General features: G+C 37.6%; 1 protein-coding gene across 13 annotated transcripts in view; it reads right to left on the bottom strand.

Annotated features, from left to right (window-relative positions):
- AMPH (amphiphysin) overlaps nucleotides 1–26245 on the bottom strand; it is a 124109-nt gene that overhangs the window by 60983 nt on the left and 36881 nt on the right. For all 13 annotated transcript variants that reach the window (XM_038125427.1, XM_038125418.1, XM_038125401.1 and 10 more), the window contains exon 2: nucleotides 8113–8193. In XM_038125427.1, the coding sequence (XP_037981355.1) occupies nucleotides 8113–8193 (81 nt within the window). The remainder of the gene's footprint in view (nucleotides 1–8112; nucleotides 8194–26245) is intronic.

The following is a 26245-nucleotide window of genomic DNA, read 5'->3' as shown; positions in this document are numbered from 1 at the left end:
TGTGTCCCAAATTCTGGCATCTTTTTCTTTAAAAATTCTGGCATCTTTTTTCTTTTTAAGCTTTAAGAGATTTGGGTTTTGAAATATTTTTCTAGTGCATCACTTGAAAAAATCTGGTTTGCAACCTCCTCTGGAGACACCAAGGTTTTAGGCATAACAGTATCTTCTAGGAGAGCACCAAATTTGTGGCCCAGCCACTAAGAAGGCTCAAAAATAAGAATTTTGTTCTAGTTATTAAGTAGCATGTTGAATTGAAGTAAACTGCATCAAATGAAACAGGCTTCTCAGATGATTTACACTAATCCAAATAAACCAATCAACTCTAAAGAACCAGGGAGCTACGCCTTCTCTTTGCAGCAATGCCCAGTAAGCAGGTGAGAAAGCTCTCTGCCTTCAGAGACACGAAACCAACCCTTTTACTCAGCCATCAGTTTCTGTTTCAGATGAGGACTGAACAGAAAAGTATGTGGCACTCGCCTTAAGTGAAATTCCAACATTCCCTCACAACTAAATTTCCCTCTCCCTAAGCATTCTACCTTCACAGTTACTACCTTCTCATCATCCTTTAAGTATACTCATGGCCTCAAAGTAGGGCCCAAAATAATGGTTTTATATAAAAACTGGGGTCTGCAGAGGAGCAAGAAGCTACAAGTCCATGGCTAAAAGTAACATATACACATTTCATGTCAAGCTAGACTTTCTGAACATCTACTTGTGCCTCTCTTTATGCCTATATCTGCATACTCATAACTACATTTGAAAATAATGTACATAAGTTATGTATTAACAGATCAGGTGGAAAATTGTCCAGAACTGTTTGCTGTGAACTGCACCATGTTCAATCCATGTCTTTGATCTCTGAGCTGGGCTGTTAACTATCCCCACGGTCAGTTATCCCAAAGGGGTCCTGAAGAAATACGTACAGGTCTCCTTTAAAAAAGGCCAGAAATAACTTTGAACATTCAACTGCACTGGGGAGAAAACAGTACAGTTACTAAAGCTGCAGAGGCATAATAGTTTATATCCAAGGGGCAATCAAAATTCACACAGTGTGACAGTGGTTTAGACTCTGAATTTGGAGCAATCAATGGTCAGAAACAAGAAAAAAAAAACATTGCATCAGCTGCTCTCTCTTTTTTTACTGAGGAATCAGTTGAAATGCATCTGAGCTGTCCATGTAGAGATAATTTTGTAGCATAAAACAGAGGGCCTCACCTTCCTGAATATCTAACTTGATTGGAAATAATGAGCTTGAGATGAGATTTAATAATACACTATATTTCTTCTTGTCTTGGGAAAAACGGCCCTTAAGACATAAGAGAATTACTAAATACACATTTCAGGATGGAATGGAATCAGCAGAGAATTCCCTCCCATGGTCTCAAAATACATTGTACCCTTCATAGAGTGTATTTGACTTAGCGATCATCCAGTATCTGAAGTACACTTCCAGTTTACCCCAAATGCTTGTCAGACTCAGTCCCCCTGAATGTAAAGACTTATTTGCTTACAGAAAAAAGCCCTCTCCCTCTAGTGTTTTTCTACATCTGGTTTACTTTGGAATACCAGAGACACTTGGTATCACTTTTTTTTAGCAAAGGAGTCTCGTATGGACAGAACTGTACTGAACACATAATAGCTGCAGTTTAACAAGTACCAATAATCCCCTACACTTTAGTATTAGATTCTACAGACAACCAAGAAAATTTGAGTATCAGCTAAGGAGAAGGAGTGTCACCCATTCAGAGTAATTTTAAACTTCACACTTTTTGTTTACTACCTGGATTCTTTAATCCATCTCAACACCATGTACAAGACCTGGAACATGAGGGGGGTCTAAATGGGGGACATAAGATAGGTTTGAAGATGGTCAGATAGATATATGAGATAATTACTAATTCCTAGAGAAAATAAGATTTTGCAAAACACAGATTGAATTTAATGTTATTATTTGTAATACATATTGTAATACACATTGAAGCTCCCTTTCTTAATCATGTGCTTCATCCAACTCTAGATTAAGACACTTATCACTGTCTACATGAGTTTAGTGTCTGTCCTTGTCATAGAACCAATGTAGATGTCTTTAAGAGCAATCTGTGGAGTCAGGAAAGCAATTAAGAAAATCCAATAGTCAAAATCATTCACTCCAGTATAGTTACCTAGTATTGTTTGTGATACATCCATGAATAGCAAACACAGCTGGTCCTTAGAGACCTACCAGCTTTGCTGAACAGCAACTGGAAACCAGGGAGGACACACTAGGGCCTTGCAAGTGGTAACATTTGCCAACATTTAGACAACTAACCCAAAACCCTCACAACAGCTGGTGGGGGTTGTACCAGGAACCACAAGTGACCTCAGCGAAGGCTATGCCCTCACTGATGGGTGCCATCCTGCAGGGTCTGGGACAGGTGGGCAGAGACAGGAACTGGTAAGAGGTTTCACTGATAACCCACAACCTGGTGAGGGTTTGAACCAGGTCCAGGATTTGTCTGGGAGATCCAGATGGGAGCAGCAGGAGATGCAGCTGAAACATGGGTTCCCTAGGCACAGGAATGAGTCTATGGTGTAACTTACGCCAAAGGCCGAGCTAAAAATGGGGTTCCTGGATCCACGTGCAGGATTAGCAGACCCAGACAGGGCTGGTCAGAGACATTAAGGCCCACAGATGTCCCCAGGAAACTGATGGGTTTTTGCCTTGCTCTACCAGACCCTGCTACCCAGTTCAGCACAAGCATCAAGGGAATACCCAACTCCTGGAAACACAGACACCCACATTCAGGTATTGCAATCTGGAACTGGATCACTCTCCAGGCACAAGGTTCAGCTGCCAAAACACATGTGTCTGTTGCAGCTGGAGATGCCACATAGTAGTCAAGATAGCAGGTATAATATGGGACTGTGGTCAAAGCCATATGTCCTTTTCTGAAGCAACGTCTGGGGGCCAGGTGGGACACTGTGAGGCTCATCTGGGACCTGTATGTAGGTGATGAATCTCATCTTGGGTATCTTAATTAATGAGTAAGTTTTAAAAAATCAGTGGCACAGCTGATGCAAAAAGAGCACTTCAGAAAATGTTAATTGCCTCAATAACCAAGTTTTAGACAATGTCTTGACACAGCTGTAGGGCAGCCAAGCATGCTTGTGTGAAAGAAGGTTTTGACAGGATAAGCCTTTTCAGGAACCATAACAATTACACGCAATGAGCAGCTCTTACTACTAGGTGCATATTTAGTAAAACAGTACACAGAAGCAGGTACTGATTACTCAACAACAGTAAAAAAAGGTTCTTCTTTTTCACCTAATTCTGAACATCTATAACTATCAATAACAACCTTTGATGTTTTGCTTTTTTTCTGACAACATGCCATGAGAAGCTGCTTTTGTAGTAGCAAGTGTTATATCTACTGTGGGTACATATACAGGACATAATATTTATGGGTTTAAGCATTAAAATATATTCTAACTGTCATATGTAAAGTAAAATAAGTCTCATAACTACATGTAGAAAAATAGAGGCAAATATGCATATACATGAAATAGAATATTGCCCTCTTAGAACAATAAAGTGTGACTTTTAATGACTGTGACTCATTAAAATATGCATGGGGATAAAGGTAATTGCTACTGTACTCCCTGTGAAAAAAGAACATGTAAGATGCAATTGCTTGAAAAAAAGAATACAGATAGAATTCTGGTAAATATTCAATGGCCTTTGATGATAATTTCACTATAGAAATGATAAAATTATGAAGAAATTCTCTTCTTCTTCCCCTCATTCTGAACTTCAGAGTCAATTAGGAGGCTGAGCACATTTTCAATTAGCCGTGCAGAGTTAAATGTTTAATACTCAACACATTTCTTACAATAAAATCTGTGTCATACTGTCATATATGAGTTTATGTGTTCCACAATCATTGATTTAGAGTGGGAATTTTCAGATTACAGCTTAAGTGGAAGATGAAAACCGGCTGTATTCATTGTTTAAAATCTAAATATTTTTCTGTTGTCATCAGCTGCAGGAGCTTAATAGTTTTGATAAAGTCCTGGGGCTCTGCAAAGCAACTGTGCTCTCTTCTCTCTGGACATGACTCAGTTTCTCCACGGTGATTCATCTGGGTAATTCAGCTCTGGGTTGTCAAGTCCAGAAGAGGCTCTTATCCAACTGTATTCAGAAAGAGATGGGAATGGATGACTGGGGAATCTAAATGACCATTTTCTCCAGATGGATCTGCTGCACTGCATTGGTTTTGCATGGCCTGGTTTTTGGCAGCCATTGGTGGCTTCTGTAAGAAGCTGCTAGAAGCTTCCACTATGTCCTGCAGACCCAGTTCCTGATAGCTCTGAAGACAGACATGCTGCTGGCCAAGGCTGGGACAATTAGAGATGTTGGTAATGCCTCTGTGATAACATATTTAAGAAAAAAATGTTAAAAAAGTGTGCATGCACAGTTTTTTCCTAGCCAGAGAAGAGGAGGAGGAGGTGAGAACATGTGAAGGAAACAACATGGAGACACCAAGGTCAGTGGAAAAGGAAGGGCAGGAGGTGCTTGAGGTGCTAGAGCTGAGATTCCTCTGCAGGGTGTGGTGAAGACCATGGTGAAGCAGCCATGCCCCTGCAGCCCACAGGGGTCCATGGGTGGTGCAGAGATCCCCATGGAGGAGGTGCTCATGCTGGAGCAGCTGGATGCCTGGAGGAGGCTGTGATCCAGTGAAAGACTTGGTGGAGAGAGGGGGCCCCTGCCTCCAGGCTGGAGCAGCCTGTCCTTGGAGGACTGCACCCCGTGGAAGAGTGGCCTACACTGGAGCAGTTTTGGGAGGACTGTCTTCCCACGGGAAGGAGTCAAATTGCAGTGGTTTTGGAAGGACTGCTGCTCTGGAGATTTGGAGCCGTGCTGGAGAAGTTCACAGAGAACTGTCTCCCATGAGAAGGGGCCCCATGGTGTGGCAGGAGAAGGACTCCTCTCCCTGAGTAGTGGAGGAAAACCTCAGGTGACAAACTCACCAAAACCCTCAGTCCCCTATCTCCCTGCGCTGTTGGTGGGAAGGAGGGAGGGGTTGGGGGAAAAAGGTGTTTTTAAGGGCTTATTTTACTTCTCATTTTCCTCCTCTGACTCTGATAATAATAAATTCACTTTGTACCTTTAAGCTCAGCCTGTTTTGCCCTTGGAGTTTTTTCTCCCGGTCCTTATCTCAACACATGAAGCCTTCATTAAATTTTTCTCTCCTCTGCCCAGCTGTTGCAAGGGAGGGTGAGTGACTGGCTGTTGTGGGTGCCTGGTCTTTCGCCAGTATCAAACCATGACATGCATGTATCCTTACAAATAGCCTTCTTCTGAGTTTGGTACAGGCCCACCATCTAATCTACTATTCAGGCAAAGATTTCAGGTTTTCAATTTTCCTGGATAAATGAGCACTATGCTCTTTCCTTTATCCTTTCAGTGGGCTGAACTGAGAGTCCTCATTTATTATCTTTGGAGAGTAGTAAGACCATTCTATGCTTAAGGTTAGTTGACCTCTCAAGAGTTGCATGCTCAGTAATTCAGGCAAACAAGATAGACAGACCATTTTCACAGCTTTCAGCTTACCAGGATCCCCAGGACACACATAGCACCAGCTGCAACAAAGAACATGGAAAGAGACATAGAACTGATCGTGCTCCTCAGAATGAACTGACGGTAGGTGAGGTGTCCAGGGAATAGACAAATCATTGGTAAGTGAGATTGTAAGAAACAAAGTAAAGCTTGGACCTCCTCTCAAACTTCCTCTGCCATGGCCTTGTTAGGTCAGTGACCATCACAGAGACAAATAATCCTGGAGGAAACTGAAAAAGATGGCACAGCCTCTAACAGGGTTGGTTGTTCTTGCAAGCTTCCTGAATGGCCCACAGCAACAGTTTGGTGAGCTTCAGCACAGAGATACATCCATATATATATATATTTTTATACTTTAATATCTAGAATTTGACTTTATCTAAAGTCTCTAGAGTTGCAGAATGAACTTGAAAGCAGGACTGAATGTAAACCAAGAAGAGATGGCGGCTTGAGTTCACAGAAGACGTAAGTTCTGCATGGCATTAATCAGTATGAGTGACAATTCAGACACACATTGTAATGTTTCATATCTTTGCATTGCTATTAAATTGTAGATTTACAATTACAATTTATAAAACTTAGAAAATTTTAACTATTTATATGCTTCTTATTGGTGTACATGGCAGAAACAGTGCCTTTGCAGCATTTTCCCCGCTGTATTTGAAGAATTGAGCACAACAGAACTTCTTGAAAGCACAGTAAGCATGTGCGACTAGTTCAGTAAATAGAGTCTCTCTCATTTCATGTGTCAGTGCACCTAGCCTAATCTGCATACAACTCACGTGACAATTGTAGTAGTTCCCTTTGCAGTCACCCCTCTCTACCCAATTCTCTCTCTGGTCCCAACTCACATTTGCATTTAGGATTTAGCATCATGCAGTTCCTGCAGAGTCCTTTACTGTTTATTACTGCCTCTATGTACATCAAAGAATGAGGAAATAAAAATAAAGTAATGCTAATATCCTCCTTAGATCTAAGCAAGATTTTCAGCTTAAAATCACCATTACAGAAAATTCTTGGTAAAGGACAGAAAAAACCCAATACTTGAGATATCATTTTGCTTAAAGGGATTTTTTCCTCTTTCCCCTCTTTTTTGTTTCAAAATTTTGAACTAAAAGAGAAAAGTACCACAAATTCAGTTTCTTCATGGAGATGCTCCATTTGCTTCTACTCTGAAGAAATCCCTCAGAGATGTACTGTATTTCTACACAGTTACTAGCTGTGCAAACAGCTGGAATACGAACAACAAGGATAAGCAACAACACTAAATAATCAAAAGATCAAGTCAAGAAGACTTGGAAAAGTGGAAAGGGAAGAAAAGGGAAAATATAGCATCTCTGTAGGGTTTCAAAACTTCTATTAAATCCCACCATCTTCCCGACCTCAAGAAATTTGAGGAAAGAACTACCCATCTCAGAGATACAGATTCTTTTACTTCCCAGTATTCTTCTCTTAGGTGAAAAGGAAAGCTCAAGAGCTTTTGAAACTTCCCTCTCCTCTACACTGAGAGGAAAATAAAGGCAAAGTGACAATAAGATGCAGAAGAGTTAATAAGCATTCTAGCAGTCAGGATGCAGGCTTTGTGTTTACATGGAAAGGAGAAAAGACCATTTGGTAGAATAGGACTAATTCAGAGCAGAAACTGCAAACACTAACATAAGCCAAATTTTAGATTGTGTAAAACATGTGGGAGTAGTTCTCACTCTCCAGTTCCTTTCTATAGGAACTCTAAATAACAGCTCACAAAGACGACAGATATGTCAGTTCATACTTACGTAACAAGATTATTTTCTTGGTGGTATTACCACAGTTCATGGGAGGTATTAATTTGTGCTAGAAAGGTACTATATAATAAATTGCAATTCATCGCCTCAGAGTCAAAAAGTCTGTCCAACGAAGCAACAAGTAATTGGGGTTAGAATTTAGGATTGCACTGGGAGTAGATTATAAACTCCTTGGAGAACCTTTGGTTTCCTGTGTTGTGTTTATAACACTAAGAGTAATTGAGCATTGCTGCCTAGATATGCTTCATCAGCACTGCCACCACAGACTTCAGCACCGACAGGCAACTTCACAACATATGTGCAGTCCAAAACTATTAATCTGCTCACTCTTATAAAACCAGCATTATTATATAGCACTGATGAAAGTAATCCACAAAATGAAACCATGTAAATACTTCTCTTTCTTTGTAACAAGGCAACCACAAAGCTGCATTTAATTGTTGTTGGGTTCTATTCTTAATTACTGGTGAAAATGTACTGTCACTCTGATCTCAAGCGGTTTAAGCATGATGATGTCACATATGACACCAATTGTCCTTTTATTTTCAGCCCATATTTTAGTGCTCTGCATGGACAAATGCAACTGTTATCTCTGTTTGAAAACTGCAGAATAAAATTTTGTACCCTAGAAAAAATAGAATCTTGCCTGTTCCCTGCAGCACTTTCAAAAACAGCATGTTAAATATATTGCATTCTTAAGACACAATTAAAGAAAGTTTAAAAGTAACTGACCTCTTGCCGTTTGAAATTTTGAACATATTCTTCAAACTGTTCATCTTTAGTTTCATCTGCTTTTCCTAGTTTTTGAAGAACCTAGAGTGAAAGGAATAAGGAATAATTTAATATTTATGACCCAAATCAAAACATCTGCTACCTTCAACATTCTGTTCTTGCAGTAAGACATAAATAGGATTTTACTTTTTGGAGTGTTTTGTGCTCTACAATTTCCAAAATTCACACAAGAAACTATTCTGTCAAAAAAAAAAAAAAAAGAAAAAAAAAAGAAAAAAAAAATGAAAGCAGGAGTATGGGGAGTGTGTGTGTGTGTGTGTGTGTGTGTGTGTGTGTGTGTGTGTGTGTCTAAATATACTTCCAAGTATGGAGTCCTTGGGGGAATAGTTCTTGTTTTTTCAAAGGAAGAAAGAATGAGAGAATTCTGCTGGCACTACAAATTGTCCTCCAGTTCAGACAAAGAAAGAAAAAAACCTCATCAGGTTTTCTTCTCATTACATTGAACAGTATTAACATTATTCTTATCTGCATGATTTTCAACATAAAGTCATAAAAATTGAAGAACTGTAAGGCTGATGCCTATTTAAAACAGTGTTCATTTTGCTCCCCTCATTAATTCCTAAGTAAATTGTCATCCACTAGATAATAAGCACGCTACAATAATTCAGCAATAAGGGCTACTTAATCAGAAATCTCAAAAGTAATTTGACACAGCTACACTTTGCACTGCATTTAACCACAATAAATGCATTCTATTATTAAATCCCATTGCTATCCATTTATTGTAATACTGAAGACTTAAAACATAGCTGCAAATAGGCTTCACCCTATTTGTAAAGAAATCCCCAAATCTTTACAGAATACTTGCTTGTAGGAATGAACCATCCCACAGATTGATTGCTTTTCCATTACAAATTGAATTCCAAACAATCTATTTGCACAGTTAATAACAAAACCAAACAAATTAAAACAAAACCAAAATAAAACCCAGAAGCCCCACAAAACTGAAACAGCAATTAGCAGATGCTATGAATAAACATATAAACATTATAACCTATTCTTCTCAAAACTAGGAATGTTCTAGTTCCAGTACTACCATATTCTTTTTCAGACCACCTTCTTCTCCCAAGTCTAGCCAGCCCCACAGCACAAAATCAGGCTGCACAAAGGGGTGATGAACATGGCTACTGTGGAAACCAGAGGTCAAGATAATAATGAAGGTGATGCAACGCCACCTGTGGATATGGCATATGAAAGGAAGTTTTGGCATAATTAGCAGAAAGACTGAAAGAATGATATCAGAGAAGAAAAAAAGATATAGACTAGCCTTTTGCTGCCAACAGCTATGTTCATTTTCTGGCATATGTGGGCATTTTTAGTTGCTTTTAAAACAGTTAACTAGTCCCAAAAACCTCATCACCAACCTCTTCATAAAATAATAATAAGTATCACAGAGAATTATAAAGAGAAATCATTTAACATTTTGAATCATCACAGGCCTTCACATTGCTGCTTGTCACCAATGAGCCAAACAGGCTGTCCATAAGTGTGGCACAGCTCTGATCCGCACCAGGGAGCTTTCTGAAAATCCAATATGTTTTATTCAAAGAGGTGGTGGCCAGGTAAGCCTCCTGACCATGGCAATGCATTCAAACCACATTTGAAGCAGGAAGCATGTTAACTGTAGTATGAGCATTCATAACATAGACAGCAAACTACAGCATCAAAACTTGTCATGATAAACTCATTGATATGAAAAAAATCACATCCACATTTTCAAATGTGCACCCAGGCCCAAAAGTGCAAGGCTCAGAAGGGAACAACCTCCCACAGCACCTACCTCCTATGGTTTGGGGTTTTTTATCCTATCTCCCTCCAACTTTCCATTTATATACAGATATTTAGCTGAACCAAGATGCAGTGTTAAATTTAGCCTCTACAAACACCAACCCTAACCTCAATACAGATAATTTATAACATAGTTTCTCAATTTTCCGAATCCAAATCAGAACTATATATATATATATGTCATATGGCTGGATCTAAAAGTTCCAAGCTAGAGACTAAAGAAACTTACCCTCATGGAAGTTCTGCAGCTCATGCCATATACACAGGTAACTGGGATTCACTTACTATTTTGCTAAAGGCAATTCTAATCCCATCCCCACAATTCCATATAGAGACAATGGAGCAGACTGGGGCTAAAGTAAACAATTCCTCACAGGTTCTTTTAGATCCCAACCATATAACTCCATGGACTAATGAATGTTTAGCTCAGCCTTTTACAACCAACCTATTCACAAGTTTACCATTGGTAGTCTACACAGAAAATGGCCAGGTTGACAGTTGTAGAAACTGACCAACCTTTCAGCTCTTGTTTGTGCACTTCTGCCTCAAAGTGGAAGTTGCTTGTCAATAGAAGCCTATAGTTTATAGTTTATTTTTGCTCAGTTAGGTCAGCACCTATAGGGTGTTTTTGGGGTAGGGCTAAAGCCGGATGAAGGCTTGTCTGTCTTACATGTGGGTTACTCTAACTCCACCACCCCCACCTCATGGACAGGCTGAAATAAATTTTAAACATATTGGTCATCTTGTTCTGTGGAATATCTGGGTTAAAGTCAGGGTTTGATCTATGGCTAAGGTTAGGATACGGCAAGTAGCACTAGGTTTAGAACAACAGAAAATAGACTTGAAACACACAGGTAATTGGAAAGCATCTGATGATTCTTAATGGTAAAGGCTGTGCTCAGGAACAGCAGGTGCTTAACCTCCTCCTTAAGCCTCAATTTGACCACCTTTCTAGACAAGAATTAACTTTAGTAACAGGAATAACTCTGTCTATTTATTTGTGGCCCATGTGGACAGGAGAAGGGTAGATGGATTGTGTTTCACAGAAGACTTGGAGGGCTCTACGACATGCTAAAGAATGGAAATCTGGACAGATAAGTGGCTAACATTTTACTTTAGGCCCAAGTGGTAAGTAATCCATATTATGGATTTGAATCCAGGTTATTAGAAAAAAAAAAATCCCACAAAAACAAACCAAACCAAACCAACACACAAACAAACAAAACACAACCTCCCCCTCCTAAAAAAAACCAACAAACCACCAACAGAGGAATGAAAGATCTTGAACATGTGGTGGCCTGAAAGGCTTGAGTGAATCTAGAATTTACTGAAGGCAAGTGGCTAGTATTTTTTTTCTTAGTATTCCCATACAGAGAAATAAAATTTGAGGTTGAGAAGATCTATCAATATGTATGAATGGTGTGTATAATTTGCAATAAAATAAATTTTAAAATTAAAGAAATGGACACAAACTGAATCTCAGTAAATTTTCTATATTCAAGTTTTTTTGTAATCTTCTGAATTCTGTATAAAATAGTTGATGAATATGTTCACCCTAATAAAATAAAACAGGATAAAAGCTACCTCATTTCATATAATTAAACTAACTCAGCTACTACTAAGCCTTCTCTTAAAATGACAGAAAAAGATTTTTTAAAAGTATCTAAAATGAGTATCAGTGTTCATCCAGCATGTTGCTAAGAATATATGAACTAAATACTTAAGTCCAATTAGCATTGAGAATAAAGTAAAAGCTAAGTTTAATACAATGGTAAATTTAGATACGGTCAAGTAAAAATATGTAGAGAGGAATTGCCAGGAAATGTGGTACTGACATAATATATGGCAGATTCCACACTAAGATGCAAAATTTGAGCAAGAACATCAATCATGTCTGATGTAATTTATAAATGTCATCAAGAGTACTTCCATTTGAGGATGCTGCATCTTCAAAAAAACTTTCAGATGATGTAAGATTAAACAATATAACAATATGCCTTTAGTTTTTTAAGTGCCTTTATTTACCATATAATGCATTCAGTTTTATGAGGATCTTGAATTCAACTGAGCAATTTTAGAAGAATTGTAATGTGAATGTTGTTAAGTGCGTGCAACATACTGAAGAAACTAATATAGTAAAATAAACTACAGATTAGCTTGAGAAAGCTTGATTACACTGAAAACACTTGTCTTGAGGCAAGAATGAAAGTGATTTACTACTTACTGAGACTACCACCCTGAGAGGCCTAGCCATCATCTCCTAAAAATAGTTTTTAAGACTATGGCAATTCAAGGAAAGAAAAAAAAAAAAAAAAAAAAGAAGGAAAAAACCCAATGCTGAAACTTATTCTTTGATGTAAGCAATGGCCACCCAGGAGCTGCCTCAAGGGCAGTTCAGCTTCCTGCAGGGCAGCAGCAGGGTGGACAGGAGCTGACCTCATCAGACATCCCAAGATACATCACCCCCAGGCGGACAGGAGCTGACCTCATCAGACATCCCAAGATACATCACCCCCAGGCACACATCAGTATTCTTAAAGAACAACCAACATGTTTAAAACCACTTAGGGCAGGAAGATTTGACTGCTCACACAGAGCTACCCGAGAAGACTTCATCAGAAATTCACAGGACCATTAAAATACTGAAAAAATTAAGCTAAACTAATTTGCCAAAAATAGAACAATTTAGGGTATAACAGAATAACCCCAGAAAAGCAAGACAAACACTTAGGAGAGTTCAAAGCCATTGTCATAGACTCACTGTGCAAATTTTTTTTTGAGAACAGTAAAGTGCTCTGGACCTCAAGAAATGCACACTCATGCATCTATAACACTGTTCCACAACAGTTTTACAACACCATTCCACAACATTTTTTTTTTATCCTAACACCATACTCTTCTACAATCTGCAAAAGAAATACTAGGGCTGCATGACTAATATGTGCAATTTTCCAGAGGAGTTTCAAGATGGTACTTCTGAGCAGAAATTGGTTAAAATGCAAGCCAACCATGCAGGAGAAATAATTTTAGAGTTACCCTAGTGCAAAACATCATAAGGATATCAGCAAATGCTCATAACATTTAAAGTATTTGGCTAATATAAAATAGAAGCTTTGAAAGAAGCTTCTTAGGATACACAACAATGCTTATCTAGCATTTAAAAAAAACAGAAACACCATGGGTAAAGTTTGAAGTAAGCATGACTGTATTTTAACTTAACCAACTATGAAGTAGTATATGTCAACTCAAAAAGCAAAAATACATGGCCCTGTTATAAATAACTATATAGTTATTATCTTTTGCTATTATTAGCTTTTGTAAAATATTTTGATATAGCACAGTTTGTAATCTCTTTTCAAATGCTTTTGATATAGTATAATTTGTCAGCCTTTTATGGTTAATACCCGAATCCCTGTGCAGATTGTGTATCTTAGTGTGATTAATATATAATATAGTATAAGCTATTGCAAAATACTAAAATAGAGGATATGTACTGTGTATTATAACATTAACTTTTTCAGAAGCAATTGTATTTGTGAAATAATAATGAATGCCCTTTTTTTTGTAACTAATTGACAATAGCGAAATAGCTAATGTTGATTGAAAGTACTTGTAAAGGTAGTTAGAATGTCTGTATGATAAGATAACATTGTAAAAACTAGGCAAATAACACCCAAAGAGCAAAAAGGAATCTACCACTGACCCTTTGGCTATCAATACCTGTCAAACCACAGACCAAGGGGCCTTCTGAGGAAATAAAATACAAGACTCTCAAAATCACATCTACATTGTGGCATGTACTCTAAGAAGATGAGGTCAGGGGTCAAACTAAGATACATGTAAACTCAAAGGAATTTTTGAATATGTATAATCTTCATTAATATGCATTTGACCAATGCAATAAAAAAGTACATAAGAAGAGTTGTTACAGTTAACGGCATGCTTCTGGCAGCTTGGTGAGCACCCCAGTGCTGGATACTGTCCTTTTTATCCCTTATTAAACTTTCAAAAATTTTAAAGAATGAGCCTTGTTTCTCACAGACCCAAGCTTACCAGAGCCTGACAGCAATTCCAGACAGACAAAAAACTCCACCCCACCAATTGTCTTGCCACAAGCCAGCCATCTTCTCCCACCAAAAAACCCTATACAAGCACCACAAACATCTCCATGTTTAAAAAGACAATTGGACAAAGTGTCCAATATGACAAAACTATAAAACAGTTTCAAAGTAGAAATGTTAAGCATGGTCCGTGACACCCAGCTGATATTTGACAAATGTAGGAACAAAGTTTAGGAAACCCTGTTTGTTCCAGAAATAAAAGCTATCAAGGAAGAGAACATAGAAGTATTAACCCCAGTGTAGAAATAATTTCAAAACTTATATACTGACTCTCACTCAAGCATGACAGCAAGGTGTTAAACACAAGAAACAGAATACTCAAGAGTCATTGAAGCCACACAAGATTCCAACCTCCTCACATTTAGCACCTGTGATGCTGAAGTGAAAACAAGGAGAATCATTACAAACATGCTGCTTAGTTGTTCTGCTGCAAAGAGGGGCAGGAAGAGACAGTGCAGTAGATTACAGATAACTAAGTATTAAGCTTATGGACCTATTTGTTTAGTCCAGCTAATAGTCCAGAGGAGAAAGCCTCCTCTCCAAAGCAGTAACATTCATATCTAACTACTCAAGATCTAGTTGGGTGGCCTTTAATAACAAAACCAGTCTTTTTCTGTCATGATGTCGAAGTCTACAATCTTCTGCCTTCATTTCACTTCAGCACTGAAATCTCAAAATATGGTCAATAAAAGAAGATGGGCATTAATATATTTCTCAATATTGTTACATTGTAGGATTAAAAATTGGATGGATTTTCATTATTAGAAAAATATTAAGATTTTTAAAAACCTATTAATTTTTTCTCTGGTGCTGAACCCACCCAGTAAGTAGAAATTACCATTTTATAACAGAGTTAAGATTCCTGTGCCTGAAATAGCATAATGTATTGTGCAGTTTCAGTTCTGCTATGAATATTTTGATCTCAGCATAGCTTTAATGCAACAAGCTCAATGGCTTTTCTTCTCTAAGAGGTTGACTGAATTTCATACTCTCCATACTATACAGTCACACGCTTTCCAAAAACACAGCCTTGCCCTTGTACTCCTGCTGCTGTTTCACCATTGCATTCCTGCAAAAACAACAGCTGACAGTGAAATGTTTGCTGAACCCTTTGTTCTGATTAATATCTGCTGCAAAGTTGTGGGAAAAAATCCCTTTGCCATTGACAGACTCTCAAAAGCCTGAAAACCTGATTAATACAGAACACTGAGCATTTTCCTATGAAATTTTTATCAAATAAAATGAAGAAAGACACTACAATAAAGTTCTTCACTTATAATCAATTACTTTGTGAGGTGCTGGTTTCTGTTGCTAATTTTACAAAATGACTGAACTTAGCTCAGGTTTCCAGATCAGCTTTAGGCCATCTGTGGTTTCCAGTTCTGTGTTCTGTACACACTGGCACTACTAATGACACACAGAACAACTGAATATTCATCAAATTACAGAAAATCTTCACTGTCCTGTATTATTACTGTACTGACAATGGTTCCCCAGACTCCTCCTAGATCTTCTCTTACACTGGGCACAATGATGCTCATTTGTCCACCATTTACAGTTGAGTTTTATTGCTCAAGTCTGACATAGCGGATCATATCCTAGAAGAAGGGCCATCATAGTAAACTGCATTTGGGAATGTATCATTTAGTGACATAATGCAGCTCCACAATTGCTATCTTTATGTATAACATAGGCAATTTCTGCTGTACAAAGTCAAAGAGAAGTCGTATCTTGAGCTGCATGAATGCGTGAAATATGGCCCAAGTAATGGAAGAGAGAAGCTACTAGGTACCATGCACGGTCCAGTATGGAAGAGCATAAAGACAACTTTACTGGTCAGACTAACTGTCCATGTAATATGGTTCTAACCTCCAACGAACCTCTTTCCAAACCCCCTCAAAAGAAGATGACTAGGGAAGATACATGACAACTGTACAGTGATGCTACTTCAGAACCTTCTCCCAACTTCCTCTCTCAGTAAAACTGAATTTCAGTGAATTGATGTTGTCTCTTCACATTTTATAGACCCAGTGGATTTTTCTTATTGAAGGACTGTTCTGCTGTTTGTGAAGTTCTGATAAGGTATTCACTGCTTAAAGAAGCAAAAAAATGTACTTCTCTTACAAATGCTTTTCTTTTGTTAATTTTTGTAAGCTTTTGCTTGCTGGTGCTTTGAGTATTGTAAAATACCATGATGCATTGGAACAGTTTGCTTAAAAAATGAAAAGAGTACTGAATAATATCCAGACAAGCATAAACCACTATGATAAGCTACATTCTCATAATCAAAATTTAAGAGGCAAATGCAGCCTAAATGACAAATGTGAACATTATGCAATGAGAGATGATCATAGTAACATGGTAAATGATGATCATAGTAAATGATCATAGATGATAATTTTTCTGCAAAGCACAGAATCTAATTGTTCATCATTGTCCAGATAATGTAAAAGTTCTCTAAAGAGATCCACAAAATAAACAAGATTATGATTGGTTTTGGAATGAAGCCACAGACTTCTACCTTAGTCCTTGGTCATTTGACTAAAACCAAAAAGAACTTTACAGAGGATACTGACCTGCATACTGCAGTGTACCACAATATTTTCTTTGCAACATCCAGCAAATATCTTTTACTGGAAGTATGCACCTTTGCAAAATTTAACACAATAGCAGATGGTTACTGTTCAGCATTAAGTGTGACCCTAAGAGGTCCAGCAGTAAAACTTAGCTGGGCAGTAGAAATACAAGGAGACTGAAGGATGTGCTTTTAAGTTTATGAAGGCCTCATTTTACTTATGAGAAGGGAAGGAATACTAACAGCTATGTCCGTATACTACTAAGGACTTCTGCTTTTCTCTTAAGAACTTCACAAGACTTAATGCTATGGGGTCCCACATGGTAAGGTGGTTAATCAGATACTATCTGTCTGAATTCTGAACATCTCCAGTGGATGTGAAAACCCGTACAGGTTCAAACAATAAAGAAGCTGTTCCCTAGACCGTGTGTGAGGCTAGCCAATATAACAGAGGACAGCATCAAGGTAGAGATGCTGGAATGGTGCATGGCAGGTGATTTTCACAGATTGTAGCTTTAACAGGAAAACAAAATGGAAAGAAACAATTAACAACATAGTTCCAGATATATAGAGAAAAAAAGAGTAAGAAATCGAAGAAGAAATTAAGTGGGAGTGAAACAATTATGAGAGAACAGAGACCAAGCTGAAAACAAAGAATCAACTCTGAGAAATCACTGATTTGATTCATTTGCCTTCCAACCATCATCTCAGATCACACAGGATATCTCAAACACCTCTGTGCAGCTGGCAAACATGACATGGGATGGCAGCTTGAGGCAAGGCAGGATATAACTCAAGCAGCCTATGTGTGGGCTGCTGAAGGGAACTATTAATAGCATAGCAACACCTACGCTCCTCAAACTTTTGAGTGTTCTGTTTCCTCACAAAATTGATTAATACAATAATAGTGCATTTTTTTGGTCACTTTACCATTGGGCAAAAAAAAGAACAGAAAAGGCAAGTAACTACTACACCATGTTCAGAGAATTAGAATCATATGGCAAAATCTGATTATTCTAGACTAGCATTTTAACCTCTGGACCATCCTCCTGTGAATAGCAGTACAGAAATCTGCTGTGTTCAGAATATCTGTACTAGAGCTATACAGAAGAGAAAGAATGAGACAAAAAGGAATCTCAAAGAACTGCAAAGACAATCTCTTTGCCCTTCTCTGCTTCATATGAGTTGCTCTCATACTTCCTGAAAAGATTGATTACTTCTTATGATTGAATAAGGTCAAAATTTAACTGTCTGAATAATTAGCAGTGATATCCCTGGCTGAATTTCTGTGTCCTTTACTGCATCCCAAATAAAGCAAAACATTACTCTGCTGAATTAAAAAAACAAACAAAACCAAACAAAAACAAACAAACAAACAAAACACAAAACCACAAAAAAAACAAACAAAAAAACCACAAAAACCACAAAAAAAACCCCCAACCAAAACTGACATCTGTTGTTTCTGCCTATACTTACTAATGTAGCTGAAAAGTAACTGGATAGCTATCTAAAAGTGATCAGCGTGTCTCAGCCTTTGGTGTACTAGCTGTGCACTCACACCCTCCTCATTAATTCTTATTTCACTCCCTCTTACCAGTTCCGCCACTTTCTTACTACCCTTTGGTTTGTCCTCTACCCTTACTGTTGAGCAGACACTTTCCTTAAAACTGCTTACTCCGCAAAACATCAACAATAAAAGAAATACTTTATTTACTGCCTTTGATATCGTTTCAGTTTGTTCACGTGACAATTTAATTTACCTGATCTACTAAGTTGAGCTGCAAGCTTTTCAAAGCAAGATACTATCTGAACTTCTGCCCCTTATAGCACTGAAGACAAGGGGACCATCCTCTCAACTTGTCTGAAGATCCTACCAAAAAACATTAATTATAATTTAACTTCTGATGGCTATATTTACCTGGTGACCAACTAGTTCTTTTGCTGTATATTTACTTGATACTCCTAGTCCTTAGGAATGAGGAAAAAAAAGACTTAATCAGCCACTTGATAAACTTTCTTCCACCATATTTCCAAGGAATAAAAAACACAGAATCAAATACAAAACAATTGCCATTGACAAAACTTCAATTTTAAACTTTTCAAATTAGATTTGGATTGTTATTTAAAAATTAAGTATTTGCCTATATAGAACTTCTTAAAAATATGCTTCTGAGATCTTGTCAGAGGAACATAAAAATCAACTACAAAAACACTTAGCACAAAAATACTTTTTAAGCTGGAAGCAGCCACAATGCAATAAACAATTCATTCTCCAGTACAGAAAGGCCACTAAGGCTCATCCTTGAGCAAGCTGACCAAAGAAGATATATATATAATTTTCTAATTTATCTGTAGCTACCACAGTTACATTTCTTAATCAAACATTCAAATTCTATCTAGAAAAAGACAACTTTGTCCTTTACAGACTGTCTCTCTGGATTTATCACAGCAATATGTTCTTGGCTGTTGGCAGTTAAAAAAAAAATCCAGCAAAAAGCTTTTCAGTCACATGGCCAAATAAAAAGAGCTCATTCAATAATTGAGTAAAACAGACCTTTAAGTGCACATAGATCCTCCCACTGTTTAGTTCCACAGGATATATATAGCAGAGTCTCGTTTATTCAGCTCTGATGATACCATTTCAGAGGATAACAGAATTTAAGGGAACTAAGCTTTCATTTTCAATAGTGATGCTTTTCAGGCTATTTCCCCTTTTCTCAGTTCCAAGATTAGAGAAAATATTTCCCATTGGTCTTGGTTAAAATGAAACAGAACCAATTTTTAATAAAATAGATAGATTTTGGTAATAAGTAGGTAAAAACCATGCCTGGCAAAACATGTCCTTTCAGTAGAATGATATGAAGTTGGTAAGTCTTACTGATAGCATTCTAGGTATGTCTCGATTGCTTCTCATCACAGAAGGCAGACAGAGGTAATTTATGAATGACAACAATTTCTTCAATGTAGATGATGAACCAGATAAAATTTTTAAAGAAATTTTCAGAGTAGCTGGGGAAAAAAATTATAAAAGATATATTTTGATTTAATACATTTTTCTAATGATTGCCTATAAGACTATAATTAAACAGAAAATTACATTACATCAGTAACTATGCAGAAATGATGCCAACCAGAGACAAGATTACAGCCATTCATGACATGGGTAAATTAACAGAGCTCACTTATTTCTCATCTCAAAGTGTCAAAGAGCTAACAGGTTAATTTATTTTCCTTCCACTTACATCACTATTTCTACAAGACAGGCTACTAGTGGTTTTTTTGTCTTATCAGTTTGGCTTCTGAATTAGTCCATATGCTCAAAGTAGCAATTCAGATGCCTGATCTTGACTGCTCCTCCAGTCTGATCTGTGACATTTCCACAGATACTTCTTGGAAAGGAATTGGCTGAGGCTAGAAAGAGACATCCACATTTGATCCAGCATGCACTGAAGTGAAGATGCTGCCCACCCAGAGGTTCCTTCATCTCCATCAAGGATGGGATTTCTCTCTGCAGACTCAGGTCAACCTTCATAACAGAACTGATATAATGGAGCACTGGGGAAACAAAACCAAGTGTTTCCAGCATGGTTTGGTAGCTTGCCAACAACATATTTCACTTGTTAAGACAATCTCATCTTATGCCACACATAGCAATGCAGTAAATGAAGATAACTTTGTCTAGTGCTTTGTGAAACATTTTCCAGATTGATGCTCATATGTGGAGGAATTTACTGTTTCTTGACAGATCATGAAAATATTGCACATTAAATATCACTGATGTGCCTGACAGGGCAAAATTTTCTGATGAGGTACTTTTTACCACTGGGATGCTCGAAAACTCCCTCCTCTTTCCTCATTCTGAAGGAAGGCAGTGACACTGATGGAACACTTCCAGATAAATTCATTCTTCTCTAGATGGAATGATAAATAGGTCTTTTTCAAAAAATTGAACTCCCAAAAGTATGAAAATTTAGATAGAACATATATACTTGGTTCAGAAAATCTAACAACTTGGGAAACCTTTGAAGCCAGCCAGGTCTGTCTCCCTTTTTTAAAAAAGCTTTGTCAGAAATACACTGATCCAAAAAAGATTTATTTCAGACTTATTGGAAAAATTTGTGAAGCCATAGTCTCCTAACAATCACAAATTTCCCAAGATCATCTCCATAAAGAAATAATTAACCTGGCATTATGTGTTAGCCAGGTATTTCTGAAGAAAGTTATCATATTTCCTTCTCATTGCTTTTCAGAATTATTCAGCATTTTTGCATAACTGAAGGTCAAACATTGTAATGTTAAAGTATTCTAAGGCTGCTCAGCTAACATAGTATATTTCTACTTTTCTTGTTAAGTTCTATTAAGGATAAGCTTGCCTGTTCTCAGGAGTTTATGTATATCATTTCTCCATGCTGACCCAGGTCATGGACTTTTAGTTGTCAAAAAGGAAAAAAGCACTGAAGTGACGCTGAGATCATCAAGGACTACCAGCAGGGGAGGTGCCAGTGCTCCAACTTAGACATTTGAGACACTGTAGACAAGTAGGACTTCATCCTCTCCCATGGAGCTTGGGGAATGAAACTCCAGAATTAGCCTTCAGAGCTGCTGAATGTGGAAGTAGATGTTCAGATCAGCAGAATGCACAGTACACATAGGGTCCCCTTTTTAGAGAAGTCTTTCCTGAGGCAACATCATTCCCCTTCTACTCAAAGTGCTGCTGTGAAAACAACACATTTAAGAGCTCTCTAACAGTCACACTTTCCAGGCAAAAAGAGGTCCAGAAAAGGAGCCTATCTGCTAATGATGGAAAATAAATGGTAGGAGGAACACTGTTTTACTGCAGAAGCAATGTTCTTCTGAGGATACTGTTCATCTGGAGCAACATTCTGATGCCTTTTAATCGTCCTTTTTAAGATAAACAGCAAGTCAGAGGAATATACCACAGTGAGAGCAAGATTAACAAGGGGAAAAATTCAGGTTCTGGACAAAAAACATTTTCAATACAGAAAGAGGGTTAGGACAGGTAAGAAAAAATATCACAAATTCAGTTAGATGTAAGGAGATTTTGAAAACATAACTTCCATAATTGAGAGAAAATAAAATAACAGTGGGATGCTGTGGCCTTATAACCTGTTAGTGTAGTCACCAAGGTATGCTGGAGAGACAGCAGCAGCAAAGACAAGCCATAGCAACCCTTATCAGCAAGTCTGGTGCTGCAAGTCCTGTTACGCTCTTCAGAAGCAAACTCTGTCCACTGACACTGAAGCTATGTGTCAATGAACAGCTCAATAGAAATCTCTCATCACACATAAGATGGAAGGAAATTGGCACATGCTAGGGACTATGAAAGCCACTGGGAATATGTTACATAGTGAATTCAGCTGCAAGGAAGAGAATGCTAAGTGAATAATCACTTGCACATTAAGTGTCATGGAACAGCATGGGGTTGTGGCAAAAAATTTCAGTCTTTCTCTTGTTCTCATGTCCTACATCCAGTGGCAAAAAATTGGAAAAAATTATCACCATTCTTTTTTAAAGAGTGTTGTCATTTCTGCCTTCAGTCAATGCTTTTCTATACTAGCCAAATGCTCTGACTTCAACCTTCCATTGTGGCCAAGTTTATTTATGTTCAACTCTTTTCTTGGCTTTTGTCTAAACTCTTTGCAGCTTCTCTTATAATAATATGCCTAAAAGTGCTTGATACATTTTAAAATCAGTGGTAGAAAAAATGTGTTAAACACTGAAAATCAGCTTACAGGTGAAAATGGATCAGAAAATGCTGCCTGACCTGAAAAAAATATTAAACTACTGCAGTCTGATATTCAGGACTAAATCCTATGAAAAAAACCACTGCACATGTCTAATGAAAAAGTTACACGTTCCTCAGTGTCTCATTCATTTGGTACTCAAATATACAGTCAGTGTAAATACTCCTATCCACCATGATCACCAGAATAAATAACTGTTGTCCAAGCACCTTTAAAAATCACTTCAGGATTGGATTATACCACCTTAATTTCTGGAGGAGAAAACTGAGGTACAGGAATTGATTAAGCCGATGTGCCAGCCTTTAATTAATTGTGCAATATACCAAAGGGACAGCTTTAAAGTAGATGTTGTGCATCAACACTTGCCTAAACAACTACTGAATAACAAAAAGAACTAAAAAAGCAAATATAACAAATATATAAAAAGGTCCATATCTCATTTATTTCACTCAAGTAATTAAATTTGTGGATCTGAATGTGTGAGAAAGAGAAGCAGGAATAGTTTCTTTACCACTCCCCAAAATAAACTGATACATATGGCAACTATTACTTAGTATTATCTATCATACCTACTTAAACTGTCATATTTCATGTAGCAAAAAGTTAAAAATTAAAGATACTGGTTCAAAAACAACTTCATCAAAGCTTACTGTAAAGCTTACACTGTAAGCTTACACTCTCCAAGTGTAAAGACTGATTTTATTTTTTTTCCTTTGGCTCTGAAACTTTCAGCTCTGTCAAACAGCTCCTGCAGCAAGTAATTTCTGAAAAAAGACATGTTTTAAGTGATTTTTATTAAATGCTTTCATAAAAGATGCTTTTCATATAACAAACTATAATGACTTTAAAAGGCAAGTAGAACTGTAGGCATTTATAAATATAAATTTAACTTCTGGCAGCTACTAAAATATTAGAAAAGCACCACAGTCATAACATTTTATTCATTTATATAAATATAAATGAGTTTTTCTAGACGTACAGAAGTACCCCACAGGTGCTGAAGACCGTTAGGAGCACTAGGAAACTCATGATGTTTTAGGATGACTTTAAAAACCTACTGGTTTTGTTATTTTAACATATAGATACATTGTTTCTGAATAACAAAGATGACTGATCTGTGAATGCCTGAGGATCTCTCTCAGTGTCACAGTGGCAGACTGCTGGGAAAAATCACTGTACATGCTGTACATGGATTACAAAGCTGGTCTAAATATAAACATTTCAGAGTCATATTTGGGTAAGAAAAAAATAGACAGTTTTACCACAGTTATACTGTAATAATACTCCATGTGAATATGGACAAGGAATATTTTTCCTTACCAGCTATGAAAGCAGCATGTGAAAGTATATGAAATCTATTAAAAATCACAGACCAGAGCAGGAATTTCTCAACCCCTTGAAAAAGACGGGGAAGAATCCAGCTTGAGTGTTCAGAAATCATAAATAGACAGACTTGTACTGCTGGAAGCAGTAGCTTTCTAAAAACCAATTATCCTTAACAGATGTTAAGCTTTGTCAACCAAAAAGCTCTTTTTTTTTTTTTTCTTAAAACCACCTTCCTACATCCACCAGGCTTTCCACAGAGAGAGAAAACACTGACAGTTTCACTAAAAGGTTATGTTGCTGCTGCAGGCAACACTGGGTACCACTCTGGGCTCTGCATTCACATGACGTAAGTCAGAGGCAGCTTTGCTGAGCACAAATCACTGTGAATTCTGTGTGTTACGTAACAGCATCAAGTGACCTTCCCATCACTACCTGCTCCCCTCACCCTGCTGAGCAGGGCCCCTCATCACAGCAGCCACGGTCAAGTATTAATAGCCCACAGAAAATCCATAGAAAGCATCAGTGGAATGCAGAGATCCTAGGAGCTGCTGCCTTCCCTCCGCACCCCTCCATCCTGTTTTCCCCTTTTTTGTGCTTTTGTGTCTTTTTTCCTTTCTCTTTTCTCTCTTTTTTTTTTTTTTCCTTTTTTTTTTTTTCTTTGCTTCTTTTGGAAAAAGAAATGTGGAAATAAGAACAATTTACTGTAGAATTTGGGTTCCAAAATCAAGCACTCTACATCCAGAGCACCTAGACTAAATTACCTATCTCAGATTCAGCCTAAGCATGGTCCCCAGATGGGCACTTTCTTGTGAGAAGTGGCACCTGTGCTATCTTGCATCCTGTAGGATGGCTCTTGTGCCGTTCAGGAGCAGTTGAGAAGTGCCGGGCATATTTTAGGATATGATAGCCCCTAGGAAATCTACTAGTCTCTGGTCAGAGAAGATTATTCCAAAAATTTCACACCTCCCCTTCCCGGTATGCAGTGCATGCTCAACACTATTATGCTTTGGAGTTCTTGTTAATATATATCCTTTCAGAAGGAAAAAAGTAGTTAAGAATATTTTTTTCATAGTAGTGAGTCTGTCCATTCTAGCAAAGAACAAAACCAACCAACCAAACAAAAAAGCTCCCAAGCCAAACCAAACCAACAAACCAACAAAAAAAGGAAACAAAACAGAACAAACAAACAAACAAACAAAAAAAGAGAGAAAAGGAAAGAAGAAAAAAAACATCCAAAAACCAAAAAAGGGAAAAAAAACCCCTCTGGGGAATACTGTTTAAACTTAAAAGAAAACACAAAACCCCAGCAAATGTATTTTTAGCACAGAGTGGACCCTGCAAAACTTCACCTCCACAATCAGGACAACCTGGAAAGCCATCACTATTACATTTAAAGGATATCATAAGGGAATCAATCAAGTAATCAAAGAGATTAGGAATATGAATGCAACTCTACCTACATGGTAATTTAGAGAAGAATTTGAAGCAGCGGCGGGGGGAATATACCCTCTTACAGGATAGAAAGTCCAGGAAGGAGTGGAGAGATTATTAAGTGAAAGAATGAAATATGTTTTCCACAACATGTCATAAAATGTTGAGCTTTAACTTTCCATCACTTTACCTCATCTAATTTCTGCCCAAACAACCATGCAATCACTGCCAGATAATTTCAATGCAATTATTTCTCCTGTGAGCAGATTTTACATTATAAAAAGATGCCAGTAAAGACACCAACAGAAAGAGATGAGGACTGAAACATAATTAGACACTTATATAGCCACAGTTCTGTGACCTGAAGTTGAGTCGCATTATTAAATATTTAGACATTAAACTGGAAGGCAGCTTAATGTCTTGTAATTGACAGAAAAACTTGACCTTCAGATAAACTGGAACCCTTTACCTGTCCAAAAGGTGTAACATGTTTTGCCAGTTTTCTCTGTTGTGAGGTAAATTAATACTCAAAAGGAATTTTTCTATCAGTTTCAATCCAGAACATACTTCAGTAAGACTTACTGTCGATAACTAGCTATGAAGAAAATTAGTAGTCTGTGAACAGAGATTTTTCACAAGGCTTAATCTGAAATAACTGACCATCCTAAACATTCCCTCAAGAAACTTATTATCTGAGGAATTTTCTTCCCTTTTCACCGTATCATTTCAAATCACAAAACTGGAAACTCATACACAGCTTTTGAATAGTTGAAGAACCTTAGCAATAGCAATAGCTGTGATATGAAAGGAATGACCATTCAACTCATCAGAGTTCATTTTAACTTGCCTAATTTAAAGGAAATAGATATTCCTCAAGAGAGCCATGTCCATGTCAGAAGAATACATTGTATCCTACACACAGCAAGGGATCTGGAAGGAGAAACTCTATCTTGCCCCTTGTTCACCAACACCATTGTCATTTCTTCCAAGCTTGCAGGACCTAGATCTCCTTTTGCAGTCAGAGCTCTTCCTTTCTCTTGTTGCAAAGTACTGCAGTGTACATAGAT

The sequence above is a fragment of the Motacilla alba genome, chromosome 2 (assembly GCF_015832195.1).
Source record: "Motacilla alba alba isolate MOTALB_02 chromosome 2, Motacilla_alba_V1.0_pri, whole genome shotgun sequence".
Taxonomy (NCBI): domain Eukaryota; kingdom Metazoa; phylum Chordata; class Aves; order Passeriformes; family Motacillidae; genus Motacilla; species Motacilla alba.
Note: the sequence above shows the minus strand (reverse complement) of the source record. Positions and strands in the feature narration are given on the sequence as shown.